The sequence below is a fragment of the Vombatus ursinus genome, unplaced genomic scaffold (assembly GCF_900497805.2).
Source record: "Vombatus ursinus unplaced genomic scaffold, bare-nosed wombat genome assembly UNPS02014781.1, whole genome shotgun sequence".
NCBI classification, from domain to species: domain Eukaryota; kingdom Metazoa; phylum Chordata; class Mammalia; order Diprotodontia; family Vombatidae; genus Vombatus; species Vombatus ursinus.
The window spans coordinates 32,902,406-32,925,221 of NW_020954559.1; the positions used below are offsets into that span (position 1 = coordinate 32,902,406).

At 35.8% G+C, this 22,816-nt stretch overlaps 1 protein-coding gene across 1 annotated transcript in view; it reads left to right on the top strand.

Annotated features, from left to right (window-relative positions):
- The window catches only part of LOC114046106 (unconventional myosin-XVI-like), a 682,808-nt gene that overhangs the window by 631,923 nt on the left and 28,069 nt on the right, over positions 1-22,816 (top strand). Inside the window, exons 33-34 of the mRNA XM_027866360.1 lie at positions 12,731-12,889; positions 20,766-20,857. Coding sequence (XP_027722161.1) covers positions 12,731-12,889; positions 20,766-20,857 — 251 coding nt within the window. The remainder of the gene's footprint in view (positions 1-12,730; positions 12,890-20,765; positions 20,858-22,816) is intronic.

Consider the following 22,816-nt stretch of genomic DNA (forward strand, 5'->3'; position numbering starts at 1 on the left):
GCTGAGGTGAGTGACCACTAAAGAAGATCTTGAGGCTAGAGTCAGATTATGAAGAGTTTTAAATGTCAAAAAGGGAGATTGTATTTTATTCTCAAAATGACTAGGAACCACTGGAAAATTTTGTTTCTTTGTTTTGTTTTGTTTGTTTGTTCTTAGCAGAAGAAAGTCATTGTCAGATCCAGGTATTAGGAATACCATTTTGACATCATGTGATGGAGAACATAGAGAGTTAAAACAGGGAGACCAATGAGAAGCTATTCCAATAGCCCATGCAAAAATAGATGAGGACTTGAACTGGAGTGGAATGAAGATAGATCTAAGAAATGTTGTGGTGGTAGAATCAACAAGACTTGGAAACTACTTAGATATGTGTGAAGTGACAGATATTGAATGGAGGCTGTTTCTGAAGTTTCCCACTTGTGTTATTGGAAGGAGGGTGGTGCCCTTAATAGAGGTAGGAAGGTTAGGAAGAGGGGCGGGTTTTGGCAGAAAACTTTGTTTTGGACATGTAGAAATGAAAAAGACTATGGACATCTAGTTAGAAGCATCCAATAGATGTGACATAGGATTGGAGCTCAGAAGTGACATGGTCTGAATATATGGATCTAGTAGTCCAGATATACAGAGAGTTGACAATTTGTCAATTAAATGATTATTGGTAATTTTAGTGAGAATATTTTCAGTTGAGTGGTGAAGCCACATGCCAGATTGCAACAGACTTCTAACTTGTCTCTCTCTCTCTCCAGCCTATCCCTTGAAAAAAACATCTCTCCTTTTCTAATCCATTTTGCACACTAGCTAGTTAATGAATACTTCAGTATACCAATGACTTTCAATTTCATTGGTGTGAGTACTCTCTCCATTTATAAGGTTCTCAACAACCTAGTAATAATATTAATAGTAAGTTACTATTATTATTATAAATATTGACACTGATAGCTCATACTGATAGCTCATATTTGTTTTGAATTTGTTTTAAGTTTGTAAAACATTTTACATGTATTATGGGCATCACAACACCTCTGTGATAAAGATGCTATAAATGTTATGTATGAGGAAACCAAGACTCAAGGAGGCACTGGCCCATTATCACATAGGTTGTACTTGTTAGAGTCTGGATTTGAATTCAAGCCTTCTTGGTTACAGCTCTAGCTAGTACTCTTTGTGATTCTAAAATTTAATTACTCTACAGTTGACAAGGTGATGACCTTCTCTGAGCCTTGGTGAGTTGTTCCTATGTGAGAAATATAGTCTATTAATAGATTTGTGTACAATGCTTTTTGAGCTTGTCAGGACCTATGTCAGGATTTTTGCTTGTGTTCTGTTGGTCTAGTCTTCAAGGGCATAATGTCCCCATGCCACCACAATGATAGTAACAATTTTCAATTGTTAACTGCTAAAATAGCATTTTGTCATATAATACCTTTACTTAAAAATCCTAAATGGAGGGTGGAGACAAGGTGGCAGAGTAAAAGCAGTGACTTACTTGAGCTCTCCCCCAACCCCTTTGAAATACCTATAAAAAAGACTCTAAACAAATTCTAAAGCAGTAGAACCCACAAAAAGACAGAGTGAAACAAATTTACAGCCCAAGACATCCTAGATCATTGATCAGAAAGGTGTATCACGGTGAGTGGGGAGAGGAGCATAGTTTGGCATGGGCACATAGACAAGGCAGGTCTCAGCAAACCGGGAACAGGCCTCTGAGGACTGAATCACAGGCAGTTGTAGCAGTTTCCAGACTTCTCATCCCATGAACACCAAATACAACTTAGAAGGTCAGTGGGAAAAGTCTGTGAGTGTGGTGAGAGAGAGAAGTGTGGTCCCAGCCCCGAGCTCGAGCTTGGCCTGGAGGCAAAGGCTGCTTCCAGAGCTTACGGTCCACAGATTTAGGGGGAATTGAGTAGGTGATCAGAGGGAGATCAGAGGGAGATGGCAGGGATCTCTCTGCTGGTGTATGATTCTCTTGTTCTGCCCATGCTTGGATCTGAGTCACAGTTCTAGGTGGTGGTCCTGGGGCAAGGAGGAGTGCTGGCATAGAGGAGCTTGTAGTGGTGGTGGAGAGGGAATCCTTCTCACAGTTCCAAGGCAGAAAAGAGTGCTTGTGGTCACTCACAGACCAGAGCACGGGCCAAGAAAGAAGTAAACACCTAGCCCTTGATCATACCACCTTGAAAGAACAGAAAATTTATAGGTCCCTAGAAGTATCTCTGAAAACAGCTGCACAAAACCCTGAAGCTTGGGACAGTACATCTCCACACTGGAAGCAGACCCCTACCTTAACAAACAGTTTAAAACTCAAGTAATTGATTGGGATCATGAATAAAAAAAGGTTCGAAAAAAGCTAGACCATAGAATCTTTCTTTGGTAACAAAGAAGATCAAAACATACAAACAGAAGAAGACAACAAGGTCAAAGCTCCTACATCAAAAGCCTCCAAGAAAAATATGAATCAGTTCCAGACCATGGAAGAGCTCAAAAAGGAGTTTGAGAAACAAGTAAGAGAAGTAGAGGAAAAACTGGGAAGAGAAATGAGAGTGATGCAAGAAAATCATGAAAAACAAGTCAACAGCTTGCTAAAGGAGACCCCAAAAAATACTGAAGAAAATAACACCTTAAAAAATAGCCTAACTCAAATGGCAAAAGAGGTCCAAAAAACCAATGAGGAGAAGAATGCCCTAAAAAGAAAAATTGGCCAAATGGAAAAGGAAGTCCAAAAGCTTGCTGAAGAAAATACTTCCCGAAAAATTATAATGGAACAATTGGAAGCTAGTGACAATTTGAGAAATCAAGGCACTGTAAAACTAATCCAAAAGAATGAAAAAATAGAACAGAATCTGAAACATCTCATTGGAAAAACAACTGACCTAGAAAATAGATCCAGGAGAGAGAACTTAAAAATTATTGGACTATCTGAAAGCCATGATCAAAAAATGAGTCTAGACATCATCTTTCAAGAAATTATCAAGAAAACTGCCCTGATGTTTTAGAACCAGAGGGCAAAATAGAAATTGAAGGAATCTACCATTCACCTCCTGAAAGAAATGCCCAAAGGAAAATTCCTAGGAATATTATAGCCAAATTCCAGAGTTCCCAGGTCAAGGAGAAAATATTGCAAGCAGCAGAAAGAAACAATTCAAGTATTATGGAAACACAATGAGGATAACACAAGATTTAGCAGCTTCTACATTAAGGGACCAGAGATCATGGAATATAATATTCCAGAGGGCAAAGGAGTTAGGATTACAAACAAGAATCACCTACCCAGCAAAACTAAGTATAATCCTTTTGGGGGTGGGGGGTGGTCATTCAGTGAAATAGGGAACTTTCAAGCATTCTTGATGAAAAGACCAGAGCTGAATAGAAAATTTGACAAGACTCAAGTGAAACATGAAGAGAAATATAGGAAAGAGAAATCATAAGAGACTTATTAAGATTGAACTGTTTACATTCCTGCGTGGAAAGATGATATTTGTAACTTATGAGACCTTTGTCAGTATTAGGGTAGTTGAAGAGAAAAAATTATATCTATGTAGATAGATAGAGAGACAGAGTGATAGATAGATAGATAGAGGGCACAGGTTGAGTTGAAGATGAAGGGGTGATATCTGGAGAATAAAATTAAGGTATGAGAGAAGATTATACTGGGAGAAGGAGAAAGGGAGAGGTAGAATGGGGTAAATTATCTCATATGAAACAGACAAGAAAAGGTTTTTACAGTGGAGGGGAAGTGGGGGAAGGTGAGAGGGAATGAGTGAATCTTATTCTCATAGGATTTGACTTAATGAGGGAATAACATACACACTCAATTGGGTATGGAAATCTATCTTACCCTACAGGAAAATGCGGGGGGAGGGGGAAAGGGACAAGAAAGCAGGGGAATGATAGAAGGGAGGGCAGACTGGAGGAGGGGGTAATGAGAAGTAAACACTTCTGAGGAGGGACAGGGTCAAGAGAGAGAATAGAATAAATGGGGGGTGGGATAAGATTAGTTTTGACACAAAAAATATCTTTAATGAAAGGAAGAATAAATATCTACTATGTGCCAGGTACTGTGCTAAGTAATTTACAAATACTATCTCATCTGATGCTCACAATGAACTTGGGAGGTAAGTACTATTATTATCCCCATTTTATGATTAGGGAAACTGAGGCAAACAAAGGTTAAGTGACTTACTCAGGGTCACAGAGCTAGTAAGCATCTGAGGCCACATTTGAACTCAACACTTCCGTAAATCCAGTGTTCTATAAACGTATAGAACACTACCTATAGACCACCTACTGTCTAATGACTTCCTGTAATTTACAGGATAAAATTCAAATTCTTCAGACTGGATTTCAAGGCTGTCAAAAGTCTGGATCCATTCTGGTCATTCAAGTGTTACCACTGTTCACTGCTCCAATTATCTCTTTCTTTTTCTTTATATCAAATTCAATATATTCACCTGTGTCCCTGAATCTTTGCTCAGATTGTTATTTTCTCCCCACCCAAATAATTATCCTTTCTCCCAATCAAATCTTGTCAGTTCTTCAAAGTCCAGGCCAAGTGCAATCTCATTCATGAAGTTTTCCCTCATTACTCTAGCCTAGTTTTGCATCTCCCTTCTCTGTACTACTATGTTATTATCATTTGTCCTATAGTTCTTTGTTTTGTTATTTCAGCTTTTCATATGTATGAGTATATTTTATGTCCCAACTACACTATAAGTGCCTAGCACATGAGCACTCAACAAATACTAGTTAAATTGATTGGATTGTCTCATTCCAGAAAGAGACAGAGAGAGAAAATTATTAGTGTGTTATATTTTTGAGATCCTGTATTATTTAGAAATATGTAAGCAATTTAATCAAATATGGTAATATACTTAAAATATACTTTGCATACCTTAAAATACTATATAAATGTAAGCTATTATTTATATGTTGACCAATTATAGACTTTTCTTTTAAGAAGTTGAGGATATTTCTGTCTCCATAACAGCTTTAAATAGATAATGGCTATGTCTAATTAAAAGTTAAAGAAGCAAGCCATAAAGCAAATCAGTACTAGAGTTATGATCTTGAATAAGCTTCAGACTTTCATAGATTTCCTCATCCATAGATTCATTCTCCTAAGATTACTTGAAATGGCTACAGTCTTTAATTCATTAATTAGAAAAACATTCTTTGAGGACCTCGCTATCCAATACAACATGGATCGTGAGGGTTTGAGAGTGAAAGAAAGGTAAGAAAATGGAGGAAACAAAAACAGATGGCCCCTTTTAGAAGTCTGGCTATGAAAGAGAGAAGAGATATATGGTGATGGCTTAAGGGTTAAGGAAAAGATTTTTAAGGATAGATCATAGTAACATAGATCTAGAGCCAGAAGGAAATTCTGTGGCCATCTGTTTCTACCTTCCTTATATTACGGATGAGGACATGGAAGCCAAAAGAAATTAAGTGACTTCCCCAAAGTCACACAGAAAGTAATATCAGGAGCAGGCCATGAGTCCACTTCCTCTGACACCACATCCATTTCTTTTTCTACTTAGCCATTCTGGAGAATGTGTCTATGTTTATAGACAAAGCCTAACCTATGAAAGAAGACAGTGAATAAGGAGGTCTTAAAGATCAAGATCGAAGATTAAAAGAGGAAATGATAGAGAGGACAATCATCTACAGCAGACAGATATGGATAAAGGGGAGGAGTAGAAGAAGTGGCCCTGGCAAAAAGGTCTACCTCCTTATTAGAGAATGGAGCAAAGAAGAGGTAATAGAGAGTAATGGAGATTGGTTTCAAGTAGTAGTTTAAGTGAGCAAAGGGATCTTAAAAATGGCTTCTTTTGCCATCCTTTGCCAAAACGCATGGGAAAGAAGTGATGTGGAAGTTTAGGGAAAGAAGGTTTGGAAGACAAGCTATAGCGTGTATAATGAAGAAGCAATCAGAGATAAATAAGAGCCACTATGAAGCAGTGAGACTACAGCTGAAATAAGATAACATACATTTGGTTTGGGTTTTGGGTTTTTTTTGTAACATTTTGATTTTTAAGTTGTTATCCTCTCTCCCTCCCAACCTCAAATTAGAGAAGACCAACATTATGTACACACACACACACACACACACACACACACACATACATATCTATCTATATCTATCTATCTATATATATATCTATATATCTATATCTATCTATCTATCTATATATATATTATATATATATATATATAAAACCATACAATATGTACATCCATATATCAGTTCTTTCTCTGGAAGTGAATAACATTTTCCTTCACAAGTCCTCCATAGCTGATTTGAATGTTCATATTACTCAGAATAGCTTAGTCATTCACAGTTACTCTTTGAACAATATTCCTGTTACTGTATAAAATGTTCTCTTGGTTCTGCTCATTAGACTCCATTATTTCATAGAATATAAGATAACATACATTTGTAGTGAACCCAGTAGCCATAAGGGCAACTAGGTGGCTCAGTGGATAGAGCTCTGGGCTTGTAGTCAGGAAAACCTGAGTTCAAATCCAGTCTCAGACATGTACTAACTGTGTGACCCTTTGCAAGTCACTTGACCCTGTTTGCCTCAGTTTCCTCATCTATAAAATGAACCAGAAAAGGAAGTGGTAGACCACTTCAGTATCTTTGCCCAGAAACCCCAAATGGCATCACAAAGAGCTGGACACAACTGAAAACAACTGAACAACAATAATAACAGCGGTCATGGTTTATAGTTTTCCATAGAGCATGGGCTTTCTCTCAGAGGATGGGATGATAGGAATATACCCTCAACATGTGCCAACCAACGTGGCCTATTCTGTACATGCCCATGGCATGATTATATGATTTTCTCCATCAATTCAGCAGTATTTGAATATCGTAGAGGTAACACAGGTCTGAAATTTGGAATGATATGGTAAAGTGATAAAGAATAAAGTGATATCAAATTACAAAGAGGATAGAAATCAAAAAGATGGGAAGAATTGGCATTTGAGCTGGACCTAGTAGAACAGCTGAAATTCTAACTGGAGGAAATCACAAGATCATATTCCTAGTGCTGCTAAGTACCTCAGAGACTATCTAGTCCAGTCACTTTATTTTACAGATGAGACAACTGAAGCACAGGCAGAAGTGACTTGCCCGAGGTAATGTCAGTAATGAGTGTCAGAAGCAAAACTCAATTCCAGACTCCAACTCTAGAGTCAGTGCTTTTTCAGTTGAGGGAGCCTGAAGTCTACAAGCTTCTGAGAAACAATGACTTGGTTGAATTGGTTTTTATTCCTAACCTCTACCATAATGGCCTGTAGTGAGGGTTTAAAATAAATGTTTGTTGAATTCAATTAAGATGATTTGGATTTAACTGAAGCATAGGGTATGACATGAACAAAGGAACATGCAAGTATATGGCATATCCACAGAATGGCCTTTTATCCACTTTGACTCAACTAGAAAAGAAATTGTAGCAATAAATTAAAAACAGTTGTTTGATTCTATATTTGGGGATGAGGGAAAGGGGCATGTATGTCAAGCTAATACGTGACCACTCTATTTAGTAGATAAAAGAAAATGATTTAAAATTTTGGATCTGGGTTGGAAGGTGATCAGAGTCGTACCCACTAATTGCCTATTACATACTTAAAACAATGGAACTATGAAATACATAAAAGAAGGATAAGACTCCCTGTCCTACAATCAAGCTAGAGAGACAAAGCTTAGGCACATGCCACAATTAAATAACAATTAAGTGCTTAATTGTGTAGTACTGATTATTAGTGAATTAGACATTCAGACAGGAGAGTGTTCAGTGTGAGATGGGATAGTTAGAGAAAGCTTTATCCTGGGTCCTCTTCTCTTTCTGTTCTCCCTTCCTTGGTGATTTCATTTATGTCTGTGGATTCAGTTTTCAACATTTTGCAGACTTCAAAATCTCTCTTGAATGTCACCTCTTATGTGCTAGATATTTCCTTTTACGTGTCCTGTACTTACTTTACATTCAGCTTGTCTAAAATGGAGCTTATCATTCTTGCCTCTCCTCCCTCTATAAAAATGAGGCTCTAAAAATCTGAACTTCCTCTAAACTTCCCCATTTGCCCTATGAGGTCACTACCATCTTTCAACTCCCACATGATCATAACACCAGAGTCATCATTGGTTCTTCTTTTGATACAGCCCCTGTACCTACTCAGTTGCTAAGTCTTATGTATTCTTCTTCCATAGCATCTCTCACATTTATCCCTTCTTCCCCATTTTGATGACCAGCCACCCAAGTTCTGCCTCTCTTAAGTTCTGTGGGACTAACCACCCATTCAGTAAATATTTATGTGCACTAGGCTTAGTACTAGGCACCAGGAATGGTAATTGTACATGATTTCATTAGTACAAGGAAATCCCAGGTGAGGAAAAGTCTATACCTTTAAGGAATTTACATTCTCTCAGAAGAGACAGCATGCACAATTAAATGTATATGAGTATATAGCATATGTATGTAGTATATATGTGTATATATGTAGTATATAAGTTCAGTCATTTCAGTTATGTCCAACTCTTAATGACCCCATTTGGAGTTTTCTTGGTAAAGAAATTGGAATGGTTTGCCATTTCCTTCTCTAGCTCATTTTACAGATGAGGCACTCAGGCAGACATGGTTAGGTGATTTTCCCAGGTTCACATAGCTAGTAAATATCTGAAGCCAGATTAGAACTCAGGAAGATATGTCTGACTCCAGGCCCAGCACTCTATCAACTGCACCACCAAGCTGCCCCAATGTAGTAGACAGTACATGTATTAAATGTAAATGTGCATGCACATATTGTATGTGTGTGTAGTATAGACAGTTCTCACTTAATCCAAGTGTACCATTCCACGGACTTAAAATGTTTTTTCCATAATGCAAACTTGTCAGGGGACATGGGGAAGGGAGGGAGGGAGAAAAGGAGAGAATGAGGAAGAGGGTTAAAGGTTCATGGAGGTAGGGACGAGCACACAATTCAAGGACATGTGGGGGCCTGGCCAGAACCAAGAGGAAGAACACAGTGGGCAAGGGGAGGAAGAAGGAGAGGGGGGCTGGCCATGTTAGAGCTGGACACAACACGGACAGAGACAAGAGAGGACAGGTGACACATAGGTGCAGGGGACAGATGGAGGGAAGACAGATACACAGGAGCTGGACACATAGAAGGGTGAGTGGAGTGTCGCAAAAGTTTCTCAAGTCAAGCTCCACATCCAGTGGGTGGTGAGTCCATTCTTCTGCTTTCACTTTGAGGGTTTTTCTTTAGTTGCATTTCTTTGTTTGTTCTTTTGTTTGTTTTGGGGGGAGGCCACAGTGCGCAGCCAAGGGGCAGGAGCAGAGACAAAAAACACAATGCTGTACAGTAAAGTTAATCTACATGGTTTGTAGTTTGTTTTGTGTTTTGTTTGGGGGGAGGAGGGCATTGGGGGGGGGTTTAGATGTGGATTTCTTTTAGAATTCTTTAGGTAAAGTTGATTGCAATAATGCCAATTTACGTAAAGTGGAAAAGTGTGTGTGTGTGTGAGTGTTTGTGTGTGTGTGTGTGTGTGTGTGTATAAATCAGAAAAAACTCCATATAGAAAGTGGCTCTTAAACTGAATTTTGAAGGGATTTTCAGAGGTATCAGTGAGGAAAGGTTGCATTCCAGACGCAATATCCAGTACAAAAGTACAGAGACAGGAAATGGAGTCTTCGGTGGGAGCTACAGCAAGAAGACCATTCAAATGGAATGCAGAGTGCATGAAGGGAACTAATAAGGCCAAAAATGCAGCTTGTGAAAGGTTTTAAATGCGAAAATGAAGAGTTTGTATTTTACCTTAGAGATAATAGGGAGCTAATGGAATGTTTTGAAAAGGGGAGTGATCTATTCATACATGTTCTTTAAGAAAAAATAAATAAATAATAACCAATAATTAATAAAATAAGAAAATAAACATATGATTAAACTAATTAATTTGTAATGTCTTGATGAATTAGGTTATTTCTCTCACAAATTTCAATAAAGTAATAGCCAAAGTAGTGGTATAATCAATTGGTGTTATTTTAAAATCTGTGTTTATCTTCTTGTTTGGATCTATTACTTTTTTTAATTGCCAGATCTATGCAATAACTGACGGCACAGCCCACTAAATATTCAGCCATCCAGGTTACCATTTGTTATGCTTCAAGATGATGTCTTTTAATCAGCTAGTCCATCTATTGTACATATTACAGAAACTCAGAAATCAAATGGCACCCCAGAGCCCATCTCATCCAACTCATATCTAAGAATTTATTCAATATCCCCCAGATTGGTTAGCCATCCTTTACTCGAACACTACAAGTAAAGAGAAATACCATCAGAAGTAGCTCTTTCCCCTTTTGCACAGCTCTAATTGTTAGGTAGTTTGCTTTAACTTTCATCAAGTCTAAATCTTCCCCTTTGCAACTTCTATCTATTATTCTTAGATCTTCCCTTTGGAACCAAGCAGAAAAAGTCCAATCCTTCTTCCACATGAGAGACACTCCAATAGTTGAAGTAATCTATCATCTATTAACTATCTATCTTGATCATCCTTGGTCTATCACCTTAACAGCATCTTTTCATATGATTCTGTTGCAACCCCATCAGCGAGGAGTTCTCAGATACAAAATTTGTTGATGAATTCTTGCTCCTGAAAATTTCCTAAAATACGTTGATCTCTTATTTTCCTTATTCACTTTTTCCTTTGTGTTTATTTTTCTGTGTATCGGAAGGGACAAATTTGCCTAACAAATAATGTGAAAATACATGAAGAAGTGGTGATGTCATCAAGAAAAGGAAATCTCAATCAATAAATCAGATTTATCTGTAAGGAACAAAGAAATCTGATGAAACCTTAAAGAACCACTACTAAAACAACAACAAAAAAAAAAAAAACTGGCTTGCCTAGCTTCCAAATAGTTTCACATAGCCAGGTAATGTAAGAAACAAGATTTGAGCACTGGTCTTCTTGACTCCAAGCCCAGATTTCTATCCATTAAGCTGTACTGCTTCTATATTTAATAAGTGCTTAATAAATATTCTTAATTGAATTAATTGGTAGTCACCCTTGGTCTGCCATGAATCACAGAAAATCTTCCATACCTGAAAAATATCTCAATGGAAAGGAAAAACAAGTACTACAATTTATGTTCTTTTCCTGAAGAGAATAATTGACCTATCACCATCATCATCATCATCATCATCATCAACAGCATGAAGAGCAATTCTACTGCAACTAAAAAAATTCTTTTTATCAAACTTTCCACTAGGAGATTTTGATGTTACTTGCTGAGCTATTACTGTATTTCTGTAACTGGCTAACAAAAGGCACAAGCATTTTCTTTGTGTTAACTTTTAAAAATCTGTGAAGATTCTCCCACTAGAGGAAAATTTAGCTTGTGTCTACAATACATATTTGTATGTTACAATCCGCCATTAGTGCAATGCTGAGATGCTTTGTTCACCAAATTCAGCTGAGGTTCATTTTTTTCCTTTTCTAAAAAACAATTCAAATCGGCGGAAAAGGAAAGCAGTTATTATTCTGTCAAAATAAAAGAAGAAAAAAATTATTTAAAAAAACCTCACAGGTGTTAGAGACTCAGAGGATTCCCGTCAGAGACTACCTTTGTTTTGATGAAACATATCGGAGGAGGTCACAAAGCAACACTTACATGAGATCTATAGTCAACAAAACTTACAAAGGAAAGGGTTAAAGAGACATGCCTTTTAGAGTATTTACATGTAGATGTTGGGTTTTAGGTTTTGTGGGGTTTTTTTATTTGTTTGTTTTTGTATTGAAGTTCTTAAATATTTTTTTTTGGTGGGACTGGTTACAGTACTCCAATCTACATACCTTAGTGGCCACCAGAGGAAGGCATGAAGAATCTTGTTTGTTTTGTTTTTCTAGCCACATCAAGATTTTGTGAATGTTTGAGGTTAGAAAAGTTAGCTTCAAGGTTCAGCTTTGCCACTTAGTAGCTATCCAATTTTGCCAAATCAGTTCAACTTTTTGAACCTCAGTTTTCTCTATTTTACAACCAGTATTACAACTTTATGGTTTATCTCATAGTTGTTGGGAGGATCAAATGAGATAATACATGTAAAATATTTTGTAAAACTTACATGCATGTAGAGTGTAGCTCTAGATAGAGAAGTAGGGGTGTGATGGCAAATGATTAACAACCAGATCTCCAATACACTTATACATACATGCATGCATACATACATACATACATGTGTATATATACATATATTCAATGTACTTTTAGGTTTAATCTGCATTATTGATATTTTCTCCATCTGATCTTTCTGAAGTCTAGACAGTCAATGAAACGATAAATCAAGCTTTGATTTGTGGTGTTTGTCAATTTTCAAGGTGTAAATGCTCACCCTGAAAATTTAACAATTGTTTTTATGAGCCAGTACCATCTGGCTCCAGCACACCTTTGAGAGGTCATCTAGTTTCACCCAGTTCATTTTACAGATGAGAAAATAGTGTCCAAGAAAACTTAAGGGATATGTTTAGGGTCATAGAGGCAGTAAGTAACATGTGTACCTTGGTCCTCAGCCTCCAAAGTCAGTGTTTTTTGAATTATCCCTTGCCATCTCTCATCTATAAGAGTCAGCTATTTTTAATCTGGCATTTTCATTTCTAATTAATATTTAAACTGAGAATAGGTATTCTTATTAGCTTATTTTTTCAAATATGATGTGTCATTTCTCATTTTAGGTTTTGAAACTAACCTGAACTTAACCAGCAGAGATGACCCTAATATATCAGAGAGTGGATCAGAAACCCAAGACAGAAATGCAAACAACCATGGAACTCAGTTATATAATTCAATGTCCAGCTCCATAACTTCTGAAAATGGAAATTCACTCTCAAATGGTAAGTAATGCTTGATCCTAAACTTCTCTTCAGAAGGCAAAACACTGAATTGGTAAGCCTGTATGTGCTTTTAATGGTGTTTAGCAATGCTAATTTTTCAAGGTACTAGTCTTCTTTTAAAACTAACTAATGGAGTGGAGGTTGACAGATTTCATTTGAGCAAAAAGTGATCAATAGGAATTGCCTATGCTGAGGAAGCTAAAATTGAAAACATTTGCCATCCCTTACAGTCATTTCTCTACCCCATGGATGTTATGTAATATAACTGAAGAATTTGTGACCAAAAAATTTACATTTTTTACTTACACTGAAAATTAAATAATTTTTAGATAATGGTTATTGCTTATGATGTTTCTGAGTTTATTTTGTGTTTCTATCTAAGATTCTTTAAGTTGTTCCTTTCTGAAGCTAATTTTTAAGAGTGTTAAGGAATGTTTGAGAGAAAGCATGCATACAGGGTTGGCTGAGTAGTCAGAAAAATCTGAGTTTAAGTCCTTCCTCTGACATTCTATGGCTTTGGAAAGCCACTTACCTTTCAGTATTTCAGTGTCAGACAATTCTATAAAACTAAGTTATAGATGGGTTTCTAATCTGCATCAGTGAAGGATATTCTTCCACCATAAAAATCACATATCCAGGAAACAAACAAAATAATAATAACAATAATAATAATAATAATAATCACTGAAATGGGGATATTAAAATCCACAAAGATTTTGGAAATTAAGTACATTTTGTTTATTCAAATATATTCAAAAATCTCTTTTCCATGCCTCCTCTTACTTCTGTCCACTGCCCCTTAAAAAAGGAAAAAGAGTGCTGACATTTTTGAGATCCTTAATTTTTCAGAGATTTGTGCATCCATCTTTGTCTAAAAGAGGATAAAAAAAAAAAACCAGTGACATTTGAAAAGAGGACTAAATAGAAAGCTGCCTAGATCAAATCTATAGACTCACTTTGTTTTTTTTTTAATTTTATCCACATATCAAACTCTGGTAACTTCATGTAATAGAAAACATGAAATTCAAAGTTAAAAATATGGTCCTTGAGAATGTCAGGCTGCAAAGTCCTGCCTTTTACTAAGCAGCCTGCTTCCAAGCTCAGAAACCTAAATTTATACATTACTCACTTAAGCAAATACAGAATCTTTTTTTTTTTAATAAGGCTTGTCCTTTGCTATCATGAATGAGAATTCTCTTGAAGTATAAAGAATTATAGGAAACATCTTAAAAGTTATTATGTTCAAAAGAAAAAATATTTAAACTGGGATTTTGATCTGATTTACAAAGAAATCTGATGAAACCTTAAAGAACCACTACTAAAACAACAACAACAACAAAAAAAACTGGCTTGCCTAGCTTCCAAATAGATTATTGCTGTGTCACAGAGGCTATGTTTCCATCTAGTACTGCTGCTAGTCTGGAATCTTAATGAAATCTTACAGTTTTCCCTCTTAGCATTACCCCCTTCCTCCCAAGTTTTGCCTAGCTACATTTCATGTGTAATATCCCAGAATAAAATAGAAATGCATAAACACATAGAAATAGACAAAGACATGCACATACAAATACACGCTGCACAAACCACAACACTATGACAGTGTATCACTTTGGCATGGTACATAGTAAAGATTTAATAATGCTTGCTGGTTGGTTAGTTGAGCATTGATTGATTATAGTTCTGTGCCTCTAGAAAAGGTCCTTAAACTTCTCTGAATTTCAGTTTCCTTATCTATGAAATGGGGGAGAATAATAGCACCTATTTCACAGAGTTTTTATAAGTATCAAGGGACCCAATACATTTAAAACACTTTGCAAAATTTAAAGTTTTATGTAAATCACATGTTACTGTTGTTTTCATTTTTATGGTAACTAATTTTTCTGGACCTGTGATTTCATTGGTATAAAACCCTCCCAGTGAAGACTGTCATGGGTCAGAGATTCCCAGAATCATAGGAAGGCACATCTGTGGTGCTATCAATATTTGTTTACCTGCTCTGAAGAATTGTAGCATCCAAAATGGGGTCCATATGGTGGGATCATCCATCATCCTCCCATCAAAATTTGAGTAGGAAGCCTTTTCAAAGTTCAAAGATTCCTTCATCTATGTGAGTTTAAGTTGTTTATAATTTATCTGACCTATTTTGGTATATTTTAGAATAAAACATATCATATTCTACGAAGAGGTATGGATATACTATATAAATGCTCTTTCTGTGGGTGCTGTCTTGCTTCTGAATAAATGTTTTTTGATAGATTAAAAAACAACTCATACTTCTGTAATAATTGATGGCTTGCAAAGGACTTTCTTGACAACAACCCTTTGTTGTAAATGGAGCAAGTATTCTGTGTATGTGTTAAACTTCTTTCTATGTGCAACCTTAACTTTGCCAATATTTAGTAGGAGATCAGTAGACATCTATTGAATATACAAACATCTAAATAACATCCCTGAATCTTACCTAGAAAGCTTTTTTTTTTTCATTATTGCCTTAAAATATGGACAGAGTCCATTTTCCCCTAAGGTACACAGTTTCATGATACCCTGCAAAGTTATTTTTTAGTATAAACTGCTAATTTACAATTTAAAGTGCATTCTACTTTTAAAATAAATAAAATTAGAAATAGAAAATAATTTAAAGCTGTAATTGAATTGGAAATAGCATTTTCCAGGAAACATTCTTTTGACTGTAAAAATTGCACGTCACCTCTATTTCCCAGAAGAAATTTTTTTTATGTTTTTATTTACTGAACTATGGTTGGATATAGATAAGTATGGCTATCACTTATTTTAATTGTATCAGTTCACTGAGGAAAACACTAGCTTGGAGTTTTGTATACTTACTTATTCCAAGGACGTATGATTATTTATCGTTATATAAAGGAAACATTTTATTAGTATTTATGCACTGTCAGCATTAACATGCTATTCATTTAAGATACTATATAGATTCTTTTCATATAGAATTTTTTTTTTATTTTGTGGAGCAATGTTGACACAAAGATGATAAAACATTCCAAATAATAATTGTACAGTGTGAGATCCTACAGTATTTGTGCTTGGTGGATACTTTTTTTTAATTGCTAAACTATGGGTGGGGAGAGGAGAAAGGACTTGGGAGGTTATTATAGTAAATTTAATTGCATATGGTCTATGAAGGGCTGTGTGTTCTTTGTGATACTATTGTTTAATATATGGTCCTTATCTTCCATCCACAGTATTTTCTGATGTGATAAAATATTGGATTCTAGAAGGGAAGGACTAAGGGAAAACATGATTTGATTTTAAATGTTTTAAGTGATTTGGAATTCACTTCAGCAAACATCTATTAAGCACCCACTGTGCACAAAAACTGGACACATACCCACCTTCACTTCACCTAAGAGCACAAGGTTTCTCTTCAATTCCAATACTTGCTAGAATTCAGATTTTTAGTCTGAATTATGCTGGAAGAAAGCTGCTTGCATAGAGTTCAGGTCATTTTCCCTATTCAACTACTTAAATATTTAATAGAATGGGTACATTTTTAGGTGCCTGGGATTTGGCAACTCTTATTTACCAACCTCATTTATAGTAGGTGTGTGCATATGTGTCTACAAATATATAAATCTCTATATGAATATGATGTATATTTAAGCGTATCTTGATGCTATGATGGATCTGCAGTCCCATTGTCATAAGTACTCCTTTCACTGGTGCAGATTGAAACCCCTCCATGCGTTTTCATTTTGAGTAATTCTCATTTGTGTCATTCTGTATATCTTACATAGAGGATTTTTGGAATATGCTGACAGTCTGCTGCTGGTCTTTTTTTCTATTTGGGGTAGCCTAGTGTAGCACTTAAGTTTCCCATCTGTTTGTTTTTCTTTCCCCTTTTCACATAACTGACCCACCTCCTCTTCAAATTGTGTCTGTTCTTGATGAAGTCTCCTAGAGGTGTGTGCTAGAACCAGCTCAAATTGACTCTCAAGAGCCAATTGTCAAATTGTCAGTGTGAGCATTTATACCTCAGAACTCAGCAAATACTACAAATCAGGGCTTGGTTTATAGTTTTGCTGATTTTTTTTAAACCTAAGAAAGTGATGAAGAAAATGTTAATAGTGCAAATTAAAGGTATTTCCTGTGTACCTTTTCCTCCTGAAGAGCAGGGTGGTAAACATTTACCCACCTACTCCTACTTTTATGCCATTTCTTACATGTAAGTCATTGCTCATAATACATTACAACATATCCTACTTCTATCTACCTTGAAGTTTTCCATTGCCACAAGTGTCTATATATATGAGATGTCTAAATGTGACTTGTGGGGAGATACAGATAGTTACACCTAGAATCTTACCCACTCCTCGCACAGGGAGCGTCTGATTCCTCCCTGGAAGAAAGCAGAAAGGGCCATGAAAATGACTGCCATATCCTCCTCTATGAGACAGACATCAAAGTTTCCCTCCGATGAACAAAATTCCAGAGATAATGATCCCTTTCTCCCTGTGAGTCATATCTAGATACCTCACATGCATAAACACATCATACTTGGTCAACCTATTCTTTACATATACAAAATCATAGCATGGTTTATTTTTTAGAATTTGAGTAGACTTCAAAGATCAATTCCTCCATTTATCTAGAGGGGGGAAAAGTAAGTCCCAGGCCATTCCAAAGTCATACAGCTAGTTCAATATAGTGCTGGAACTAAAAACAATGTCTGATGGTTTCTAGTCTGGTGTTCTGTTGTTAAGAATGCTCCTGGGGGCAGCCAGGTGGTGCAGTGGATAGAGCACTGGCCCTGAAGTCAGGAGGACCTGAGTTCAAATACAGCCTCAGATCAAACACTTGGCACTTACTTGCTGAGTGACCCTGGGCAAGTCTCTTAACCCCAATTGCCTAAAAATAATAATAATAATAATAATGCTCCTGACCCAATTTAGATCTACCAGGTTACAGATTTCAGTCTATATCTGAAAACACAGAAACAGAAAAAAAGCTGCAAGTGTGGAGGTTTGAAAAAGGCAATAGTACCAACTATATGAATAGAAGGTTCAAAGCCAGGTAGGATCAGATACATGAAGGCACCATCATGCACCATAAACACTGTGCCAGGCAACATGTTAGATGCAAAGGCAAATAAGGGATGGTCCTTTTCCTCATGGAATTTGTGATCTAGGAAAAGAAATAACAGGTACAAAATAACCATAATACAAAGTATGGTGAAAGAAGAATAAATGGTATTTTTGTCATTTCTATGATGTTTCAAGGTTTGCAGACATATATATCTACATACATACATATATACATACATATACATACATACACATTTATGATGATAAATAAAGCATTCATTACGCACTTACAATGTGTGTATACTAAGTGCTATGCTAATCACTAGAAATATAAACACAAGCATAAAGATAGTTCCTACACTGTAGAGGCCTAAATTCTAATAGAGGAAGGCAACATGTAAGAAGGAGATTGAAGATGGAAAAATATAGATACTCAGGATTAAAGTCAGGAGAAAAATGAGCCATGTACTATCTTGGCACTTCCTTAAATGGACTTTCTGGGCAGGAATCCACTAATGACAAGAGATGGTCCTATAGGGATAGAAGTATCTCCAGGGTGAGGAGGCGGCTAAAGAGATGGAAAAGTCTAAATAATACTAACTGATTGCATGATATATTTGATCATATACTCAAAGTATTCCAGAAGTCATTACAGTTTTAAGTTTTAACCAGATGTGTATATATGTACGTGTGTATTATGTTTGTGCATTTTTACCCTATTGAATAGGTTATTAACCCCATTTCACAGATGAGGAAACTGAAGATAAGAGAAGGTAGTAGTTAGCAGTAGTAGTAGCAGCAGCTGCAGAACAGCAACAGCAGTAGTAGTAATGCCATTTATATGATGCTTTACAAATATTATAAATTTGATCCTGTGAAGTAGATGTCATTGTATCCCCATTTTAAGTAAATGTTAAGGCAGGATTCCAATTCAGTGCTTCCTGTCCAATGCTGTATCTTCTATATCACCTAGACACCTCAACCATGTTTGTTCAAAGGAAATAGTCAGGGGTGGTGTCCTGGATAGAAACAGGAAAGTTAGGTAGAGGGTTGGGTTTAGAGGTAAAGATAATGCATTCTCTTTAAACCTGTTGAGAAAATGTGACATATTCAAAACAATTTATTTACAAATTAATTTTTGAGACATTACCTGCACTCAAGTGGAGGAATTCTTGTTACATGTATGTATGTATGTATGTATATTCAATCTGGAATAAAATTGTTCCATCCTGGGGGTAGCTAGATGGTGCAGTGGATAGAGCACTGACCCTGGATTCAGAAAGACATGAGTTCAAATCTGGCCTCAGACATTTCACACTTACTAGCTGCGTGATCCTGGGCAAGTCACTTCATCCCATTGCCTCCATCCTTTATGATTCACCTCTGTATCAGATGCTTTCTACTCGGCAGTTACTCCTTTTTCTTATCTTGATTCTTCAAGGAATCTTTTCTTCACCACTCAGGTCACTTAAAAAGTTTATGATACCTCACCCCTTAATCTACTTCTTTGCTAAGTTCTTCAAAAACAAATTCCTTTTCTATGCTAACTTTCATATCTTCTATCCTTGCTTTTCATAGTATCATTCATAGTATCATATCATAGTATCACTCATGGATGGACAATTACCAGAATATTCTCCCTGTTGCTGTTGTTCATCCTTCATTCTCTAAGAAGATCAATGACATCACAAGGGTGATGTCTTGACTTGCAAGTGAATACAATTTAAATGAAGCAGAGCTGTGCAAAGTTATCACCCTTGCTCTCTCCTCCAGTCAGCAAAGTCTAATGGCAAGACAAATGTCAAGACAACTAGGGATGATCTGGGATTCAGTGGGCAACCTTGGCCTTTCTAAATTACAGTCTTTCTCAGGTCTTAGTTTGTCTAAGGCAACACTCACTAAATGACTAAGAGTGGGTAAGAACTGATACAAAAGTTGGCCCAATTTACCAATGTTTAGGTTTTGATTGCTTAGAATGAATGTAAACAGTAAAAGAAAATTATTCCCAAAATGAATAAATTGGTACCTTTTGCTTTTTTCATAAAGTTTCTCATCTCCAAAGGCCTCAGACTACTGTAACCTATCAAGAATACCATCTCACTTTGATAACATCATTCTTTGAAAACCCGCTGGGTATCCATGCTATCTAACAAAATAAGTGTAAACTTAGCTGTCACCTTCCTCTTAGCCAAAGCAACATATTTTTTAACCTTTTGGTTTACTGTGTGTGGTAAAATAATTATAATAGTAGTAATACTAATAATAGCTAACATTGTATAGCACCACCACAGGAACTGTGCTAAGCACTTTACAATTATTATTTAATTCGGCCCTCTCCGCAACCCTGGGAGGTAGGTGCTGTTATTGTACCCAGATGAGGAAACTGAAGTAAACAGAGGTTAAGTGACTTAATCAGGGTCACATAGCTATTAAGTATCTGAGGTCAGATTTGATGTCAGGTCTTCCTGACTCCTGCCCTGATGCTCTATCTGCTGTACTAACTTGTTTTCTATTTTCCTCTTTTTCAAACTAGAAAAGTCTGTCTTTGCTCTGTACCATTTATATGTTCAATCGTGTACATTTGCTCATTCATGTTTTTTTTTTTAATTGGTGTTTGGCCACCTTGTACCCTCATTAAAACATGTTTATCCATTAATACATAAATCACATAGTGCTAAGTACTCTATGTCATTTAGTATATATTTGTTGTTGATAAAGAGCATTCCCATTAATGGAAATCTGCTTAAATGTGTATGCAAGTTTTATTTTTTTCTATTGAGAATGAAGAACTATCTAACCAATGGTATCATTATCAATAGGTTTACCAGAAGAAGATAGCTACTCGAAATTATCAGTGAGTAGTACAGCAAGCTCATCGATTCAGAGACATAGGGAAAGCCACACCAGTCAGGTAAGTCAGTCCACAATTGTCAAATAGAAACTGATGGCTTAGAAATGGCATTATATCATGATTTGCCTCTTGGGCATAATTGGTTTTACAACGTTTTAAAATTATTGTCATGTAGGATTATTATTAAGGCTATGCGATATAATGAAGCTGGTATTTTCTATCTCAGTATTCTTTTCATAAAACAAAACATGACACACAATAGAAACACAGTATCACAGACTATCATTTCATCTCAGTTGTTGCATAAAGAGTCAATCTTATATTATATCTTATATAATTATATCTTCACTCAGAATCTGAGTATCATTTCTAGACAGAATTCAACTAGTTTAAAATGAGATAACAGGTCATATTATATATTATCTTTTCCCCAAAATGTTTTGCATATAATCCCTAAAACTTTAGTTCTTAAATATCCATTTCATCTCAGCAAAGAAAACTAATATATCCAGGAGAAAAAAAAATGTTTCATTTTTATTTTTTGAAAACAAAGAATTCTAACAAATAAAGATTTAGTCATTTTATTTGTATCTGAGATGATGAAAAACCTTGTTTTAAATTAACTTCAAAGAAGAAATATGAATTTGAAATTGAATCTGTTGTTTGTTTTGCAATAAAGCTCCATAGACCATGTGGTTTTTAAAAAACTATTTTATCATTATATAATGGATATCTTATTAGTATTCAATTCATATTTTTTACAAAGTTCAATATAGTTTTTAGAATTAAATCAAAAAAGGTCAGTTACCCAGGTGTTTCAACTGGTTTATACAAACATTTTGTGAATTTTTGTGTTTTTAGCTATATGTTATCATCATGTCCACATAGCTATAGTATCTACTTCCATTTTTCAAAGTAACACAAAAAAGAGTAAAAGAAAAAAATCAATTATTTTAATCCTAAAAAATAAATCTTGCAACAAGCAATCTTTAGAAATCACATGTGCTGAAATATCACCACTAAGATAGAGAGAAAATGCTGATTGGTTGTAACAGATTGTCACTAATCTCCCCTCTATCCCTTAGAGATGCATGCACTTTATCTTTTAGGCATTACTGATGCTTTACGTAAGAGAAATTCACAAGGGTACTTACTTGCAATGAACACTGGTGTGATTTTTATTGTAGGGTTGACTCCAGTACTTAATATCATAATGATAGACCATTTGACTTCCTTACCAGGGTTTCATGCTTCACAATGTAGTCATAGAGAAGTTTGATAGAATGTGCATGAAATGTGCTACCCTATAACTGACTCTCACCTTTCATGGATTTAGCTAAGAAGCAAAAGGGAATGGTCATTCAGAAGTCATTTTTCACTTTCTATTTGAGGTGGGGGGGCTTATTTCCAAATATAGTTATCTGAAATAATGCAGTGACCTCTAGTCATTTACAACAACACTACTTGGGGAAATGGAAAAACATGTTTATTTCTTTCCTTCCAAAGAGTAAAAGTTCACATGATGAGACACATTCCTTACTTGAGAAGCTGGATAAGAAGTTTGAAATTACGCTTTTAATTACCACTAGCATTTCTGGATCTATTTAATATGTGACAATTCAACTGGACTAATACGAACTTATTTGGCTACATTTTTGTTATTCTGCTTTGGCTTTCTCCCAACATAAATAAACATAATCTCTGTGGAAAAACAAACATGAAACCTGAGTGATAAACTGTTTTGTTGTAAAGCTTTCTGTAAACTGAAAACTAAATCTCTCCACAGATAAGTTTATATTTTGAATAACAAAGACATTGATTTTAATGTCATCCTTCGGAGGAAGATAAGAATGTATAGGCATTGTTATAGTCAAGGAAAAAAAGAAACAGTCTTGGTCATTTTTCACCATGTCAAAAATTATGGAATGTATCTTAAGAAGGTATCTCATGTGGTCATATAGCTTGTCCCTTGTTTTCAAAAATGACCTTACTTACATTCAATTAGACATGTGACCACTT